The 7437-nt window shown below is 41.1% G+C and overlaps 1 protein-coding gene across 2 annotated transcripts in view; it reads right to left on the bottom strand.

Annotated features, from left to right (window-relative positions):
• Window positions 1–273: 273 nt before the first annotated feature.
• The window catches only part of HS2ST1 (heparan sulfate 2-O-sulfotransferase 1), a 92200-nt gene continuing 85036 nt past the window's right edge, over window positions 274–7437 (bottom strand). For both annotated transcript variants that reach the window (XM_079981656.1, XM_079981657.1), the window contains exons 7-8: window positions 2433–7026; window positions 274–2082 (exon numbers count right to left, since the gene is read on the bottom strand). In XM_079981656.1, the coding sequence (XP_079837782.1) occupies window positions 6800–7026 (227 nt within the window). In that variant the 3' untranslated portion in view covers window positions 274–2082; window positions 2433–6799. The remainder of the gene's footprint in view (window positions 2083–2432; window positions 7027–7437) is intronic.

Genomic DNA, 7437 nt, shown 5'->3' with positions numbered 1-7437 from the left:
AGTGGTGCTTCAGGTTAAGAGCAGTTTCAGGTTAAGTACAGACCTCCGGAATGAATTAAGTACTTAACCCGAGGTACCACTGTATTTGAGGCTGGTTTGACTGCAGAAATGGGACAACGATAAAGAGAAACCATCCCTGTGATATTTATACTTTTAAACCCAAATGTGTGCATTTTCGTACTGACTCCCCCCCCCCCCCCCTCCGCCCCAGCAATTTGAATATCTGAGATTTTATTTTCTGGAAGAAGAAAAAAAGGACACAAGACTCTCCTCCCCCTTTCCCATTGGGCATTTTATTTTATATATCATTTGCATTAGGTAATCAACTGAAACACTTCAACAACAGAAAGCTCTCAGCAAAGTACGGGGGGTGGGGAAGGAATGAAGCAATTATCTCAAACAGATGTGACAAAACGGTTTTAGATTTGGGAGTATTGCACAACTGAAATCAGCACGTGAAGAGGAAGGAAAACGAGAGAGGGGGGCGAGCATCTTCTAACATGGATTGTGAGGGGGGAAAGGCACCATTTAGCTGTGTGTATTAAAAAAATAATGAGGCACAATCCAAGTTCTCAATATTACATTCGACACTGCTTCTGAAATGCTCGAACTAACACAGAAGCTACGGCTTCCATTTTCTAAAATTTCGGTACGAGGGGAAAAACAAGCATCTAAACAGATTTTTGAAAGCAAACCTGCTATTTAAAAAAAATATTTACAAGGGTTTCAGTTTATAAATAGGTGCCACAAAAGTTTACATAGCTACATGGTCTTAAAATAGGATATATTCTGGCAGCTGATCGTAGATTACACGCTTTTCCCCCTCAAAATCTCTTTCTGGTCTGATCTCTAGGACTCACAAAATGATCCACCTTTTAAGAGCTAAATTGGCAGTGCGTGAGACAAGCTTTTCAGCATGCTTTCTCTGCAGCATAGTTTAGGCACCATATTTTCTTTATACAAAACACTTCTAATGCCACATGATGTATTCCGCCCCACCCCCCTCCTCTTAAAAAGCCACAACTTGATCTGCTGTTCTGGCTGCAATCCTATGCATACTTACTTGGAAGCAAATCTCACGGAAATCAGTAAGGCTTTGTTGCCAAGGGCATGGATGCAGGAGCAGAAGGTTTTAAACACAGGCAAATGTTTAGGATGGCAGCTGCCTGTATTCAGAAATGTAAAGTGTCTCGGCAGCAATACAGATCCAGAAATAGACCGCTTTTTCAGAAACCATCGCTCTAAGAATATACAGTGTTTGAACAAGTCCGTGAATGAACACATTTGTATATTTTGAAGCACTTGCTCGCAAAAATATTCTATGTATAAAGCTTTGCCTCAGACCACATGGCTCTGCACATTAAGGGTTTCCAAAAAGGTAGCAATAATTAGAATCTGCTACAAATACTGTTCAGCTCTTCAATTTGCATGCTTTCGTAAGTGAATTTGCAGGTTGCAGATTCTAGAAGAACAAAATTCAGTGAATTCAGGAGGGAGGGAAGGAGCATTTGTAAGGAAGAAATGTAGGCTATTTGTCATATTTCTAATCCACCTTCCAGACCCTAGCTGTTCATAATTTTTTATACAAAACAAAAACAAAGGGCCCCAAACAATCCTCTAATGAGCAGTAGCAAATAAAATTAATGAACCGGCGCATCAAGCACACATGGATTGAAATAAAGTCTTAGAAGTTATTTTAAACGCCAGTATCAATGTGGCCATGCATATTTCCCTGGAGAGGGCATTCTGAAGTCACCACTAACAAGGCCCTGTCTCTGGTACCTGCAATTTAATAATTGTAATGGTGAGCCAGACAGCAGAGCCTCCAAAGCTGATCTTAACACCTTGGAAGGCTCATATGGGTGCAAGCGGTCGTTCAGATATGCTACTGGGGTCCAGTTTAAGGGCTGCAAAGGTTAAAAGCAGCACATTAAACTGGACCCAGAAATGAATAGGATATATTTAGGGTGCCTGACCTGCCAAACCATGACTAAAACAGTTTCACTTGCAGAGTAGACAAACACTCATAGACTAGTGCCACAATGCATTGTCTCCATACTTGCGTCCTAATTCCACAGAGTGCTTGCATGTATAGGTAAAGGTACCCCTGCCCGTACGGGCCAGTCTTGACAGACTCTGGGGTTGTGCGCCCATCTCACTTAAGAGGCCAGGGGCCAGCGCTGTCCGGAGACACTTCCGGGTCACGTGGCCAGCGTGACATCGCTGCTCTGGCGAGCCAGAGCCGCACACGGAAACGCCGTTTACCTTCCCGCTGGTAAGCGGTCCCTATTTATCTACTTGCACCTGGAGGTGCTTTCGAACTGCTAGGTTGGCAGGCGCTGGGACCGAGCAGCGGGAGCGCACCCCGCCGCAGGGATTCGAACCGCCGGCCTTTCGATCGGCAAGTCCTAGGCGCTGAGGCTTTAACCCACAGCGCCACCTGCGTCCCTATTTAAATTCAATACAGCAAGGCAAGCAAACAATTATCCGAATCTCCCATCCACGTGAATAGTACTGCCCTTTCCCGTATGGATGTGGACTCTCATACAATAATTTGTAATGATCCAATAGCTCAAGGAAATACTATCATAACCAGGAATGTTATGGCAGATATAGAAACCCATCTAGAATTCCAGGTTTCACCAAACATGTATAAACAAGCAAAGAGAAACACAGCCCCACGCTAACTAGCAATTTGCAAATGAATTCCGTAAGACTTATTCCAATGTTCCTAACTGTACTTTTCAATGCATGCATCAAAATATTTCAGTGAACTTAAATCTACATGCAACTGTCACCAGGGATTGCGGGCTACAATTTGAAAGAATATATTTTATTCAATAGCCAATACAAGTTTATTTCTGGTTGACAATTAAACTGGGAAAATAAGTTCCCCATTGGGGGGCGGGGCGGGAATTAGTCACAATAGTCCTGGCATATACTATTGGGCTTGGAACCTCTGGCATACATTTTTCTGGTCAAAACACTCCTCTCCACCCCTTTCCAACATTTTACTTTCTGATCCAAACATTTTTAACAGCTTTCCCCCCCATAGTGGTATATTCATGGCTCTGTGTCGAGAAAACAATGGGCAAGATCCATCACCTGTTAATATGCTGTGCAAATTTTTCTATGACAGCAGCCCCTTTATAGGATGCTACTCTGGAGGGCTCCTGACCTTGAGAAGAGCTTTTTCAGGGGGCTGCCTCTTAAAGAGCAGGGGAACTCAAAACAGAAATTATTCCTGATCTCCAATCTCACAACAAACCATGGTTTACAAACAACCATCAAAATCAGGAGCTGAAAACACGGTTTCAAACTGGCTGCAGAACAATGTTCCAACAAGCCATCATGGCTTATCAGCAACACAAAATCACTGTCTGGATGAGGTTTCGCACTCTAAACCATGGTTTGGGAGGTTATCCAGGGATCTGCAGGGAAAAGAGGGGAAGATAAACCATGGCTAGCCTTTATGTCTGAAGGACCTGCCATGTGTGAGCAGGGCAGTTGATTACGTCCCAGCCAATTTTCTAAGCACTGCAAATGAGAACGCAATCCATATAATCATGCTAGTCGTAATGGCTAGCTTTGAAACCTTGAGAAACAAGGTTTCAAAGTATTTGGAACTGTCTGAAAAATGGGGTGGGAAGAAACAATTTAAGGAACAGCAGAAAAGTAAACCGTGATAGCTAAGACCAGAGTATTTTAGTCCTGAGTGAACAAGACCCCAGAGACCTAAGCTCTGAACTTCCTCCCTCTTACCCCCGAAATTCAGATAATGAACCCCCAAAGCTTCTCCTTGCAGCTGTTGAACCAGAAACTGGATTTTACTTTTTGCACTTGCAAAGCAGATCTTATACATGCAGAACATAAAAACAGCCATAGGTAAACCATTCCTTTCTAAACTTTTAAATACTGTCCATATGAGCAGACGGTACGAGTCACATTTTCAGTGTCTCTTTGCAAAGGGAGTTTTAAAGTGTTTAGATGCCTGCCTTTCACTTTGTAAGCACCTTTATTCGGTGCTCTCCTTAAAAGTAGTTTGCCGGCGCTTCATGAATAAAGTATGTATTATGGAAGAGAGCGCAGGGAGGATGCCCATTATAAATTTCTGCCAATATTTTCAAAATTGCCTACCTCTCAGTTCTGCAACATCTTACACAACTAGGGAGAAGAACCAAAACGTCATGAGAAATGTTACCTTCCCCAACTAGAGTGGGGCATGGCAACGTCGTCTCCCAAAGCCAAATGCAACTCAAGAAATTTCATTTATGACAGGGTAACTTAAGCTAAGCCGTCCACAATCGCTCAAGCTTAAGATGAGCACATGGGAAACCAACACTTTCTACTTTTATTATCTACCCGTCAACTATTTTTCGCTTACTATGCTGCCAGTGTGGTCTTAGACATGGCTATTCAAAAGCCCCGCTGGGTTCATTAGCGTTTTACCCTCAGATTACTGTACACTGGACAGCCGGAATATTGAAAATAAACCTTAACTACCAAAACTGTTTCTACAGGCTGCCTAAATATCTTAACACCTAATTAATATACATGCACCTCTTGTTTTGAGGACATGTCAACACAGTGGATATAGTATCGGGAATTATAACCAGCCTACCTCGTGAAGTCTGAGTTAAAGGGTCCAAATGGCAGCTTTGCTAATTGTTTGCACAATCATACTTTCAGTCAACTTGGTGGCACTATGCTACATCGCCCTTGGTTTTTGAGGCACTCAGACTCTCTTCCTAACATGTGAGAATGGAATCAACAGGCCCACTAACAAATCAATCAGCCTGGACAATCGTGATTCTAGTTGTGCTCCGAGCATCAGCACCTGACATTGAACACGCAGCTGCAAGTAGCAAATTGGTCTAATGACAGTTTGTTTTGTTTTTGTTTTTTCTGCGTCTCATTCAGTTGAACCAACATGGCTATGAAAACACTCTGGCTCATGGTCATACATTGGAAAAAAATTAACGAAGAACACTACGGATGACTGCTGACTGAAAAGAAGAAACTGCATAGGAAGGCGGTGCTATTTTTATATCTTTAAGAGCAAGGCAAAAGGAAGAAGAAGAAGAGCAAATTAAAAGCTTTCCTTAATATACTCATCACCCTTTTGTAACAGGATCCCGTTTTTGGCATCAAAACATTCAGTTTACGGACAGCTAACAACTTTGTGTTCGTATAGCGGACAATTTTGGTAACGTTCTTCTATCAATACATCTATGCTGCACTTTGACATCCTATAGAATATGACGCTCAAAGTCTGGATTTAAATGAACTAAAAAAAAAAATCTGCAAACATATATATATATATATATATATTAAAAAAACAAAAACAGAACATAAACCTTCCAGTAAAAACATATGCAGCTAGGGAATTTGAAGAACTGCAGTTTTTCTAGAATTTTGTTAAAATGTAGCTTCCCAGTATACAACCAACTGCTAAACAACCTCGTGTATAGAAGTTACTATAAGGTGCTAATCATGGCAAATGCACATTTACTGAAGTAACATAAAGCAGTGCCCTGAACACATTGACGTCAATTTCTGTGTATCTCTTTTGGCCAGGCCACAGGCATCCGTTTTCCTTTTCCTTTTAAGCATGATAAAAGGATACAGATTAAGGAGGGTGTTTCTTTCTCCTTTTTTGCAAAGGGGGCTCCTGGACAGACACACTGTGTATTTAAAGTTGTTGAGGTCATTGAAGTGCATTTCAGCGATGTCCAAAAGTTAACTCAAAACTGGAATTTGAAAGGCAGGTGGGATGCTTCTACTTCACATACGGCAAAACTGGTGCAAAAATGTGTTAAACTAGTTGTCCGTAACCTTTTGGTCCAAATACATAAAATATGCATTATTTACAGCATTTTATTCCTTTTTTTTTTTTCCAAATGCAATGCTTTAAAACACATTATAAAGCACCTTAGTAAAAATATTCTACAGGTAAAAGTATCTAAATAGGAAACCCCTAACCATACCACAGCTCACTAGTTGAGTCATAATATGGATTCACCAGTAGTTCTTTAAAGTACAAAGAATCTATGGAACAAGGATACAGAATTCACTATTTGTTTTATATTGAAGTGCAGGCAAAAGCCAGCTTCTGAAGTGGTGTTTTCCCAACATTAGTTGGAAGTGCAGAGGATATTAAAAGAAACACTGCCTTGGTTTTAGGCGTTCTGACAAGATCACTATGGAATTTGAATTTTTCAAACACACTGATGATCAATTTAGCTCTTTAAAATGAAAACCCCACACTGATAAAATATGGGCAAGTCCAGCTGCAGCATTTCTCAGCAGAACATGATTGAACATGATTCATGTGATATGAATTCACAAGAACAAAGCACAGATGTCAGCCGGTTATTAACATTATTCATAAACGTATACAACCCAAATTTCCATGTTGAAGCTAGGGAACCAACAGCTTCCTCTTCCCAGGAGGTTAACTAAAATAAGCTGTTCTATGAATCAAAAAGAGCGGAAAGAGAGGCCTTTCATCTTTATCGTTTCAGCAACATAATTGGTAAGTGGTTAGTTTCTGTAAATGTGTATGCAGGCTTCTGCAGGATTTGAAGAGCAGCCTTCTTTGAGATTAAACTGAAGTTTATACTTTTGGATTACCAACGTATCTGGTCAGCAGCCATCTTCTTTGAGGAACCCACAATTCATTTTACTGAGCTCAAGGACTGAGGTGCCTCAGTTAGGGCATCAGCAATCTACAAGTTGGGGCTGAAACTAAGAATGTGGCCCAAAGGTTTAGTCCCTAGCCTAAAAAGATGCATCGTCCTTAGTTCGATTTAGGGTAAATCTTTTCATAGAAAAAGTTTTGTGCCAGAATGTACAACTCTCCATCTTTTTCCCGGACGGCGTGTGCTCTGACAAACTGAAACTGCTCCAGTGCAAATTCGTAGAACTCGTTCTCCATTTTCCATATTTCAGACTGCTGCAGCTTTGCAATGGTTTCTTTTGTGGGGAGTTTCTTTTCTGTTGTCTTCCTAAGATGAGACTTCTTGCCTAAAAGCAAAACGTAGAAAGTCATAACTTCACTTTGACTCATAGCTTGAATGCTCCCAGAGGAGCAGAAACATAGACCGGGAAAAGTTTGTGTGTCTCTGCGCAGGGTATTCTTTCATCAGCAGGTTGCTAAATGGGTACATAAAGTGACAGAACTTGGGCCAAGATTTATTAAGCCTCTGGGACTGAGAAACTGGAAGCTCTGACATTAAACATGAATGCATTTGCATTAGTGTGCTCTCTCAGCACACATTCCTCCCGCTGTTTAAAGAGCTTAATTATTAAAACCATAAAGAGGAAGTGTTTGCATTGGGAACTGCATTTCCTCACATCACATCCATTTAAGATATCTGTTTCAATCATGATTAATGCTTCTTTGGAAATTCAGTACGATCGACGATAAAGTTAGTA

This window comes from Podarcis cretensis (assembly GCF_951804945.1).
Source record: "Podarcis cretensis genome assembly, chromosome: 6".
NCBI lineage: Eukaryota > Metazoa > Chordata > Lepidosauria > Squamata > Lacertidae > Podarcis > Podarcis cretensis.
The sequence above is the reverse complement of the archived record's forward strand: the minus strand, read 5'-3'. Positions and strand labels throughout refer to the sequence as shown.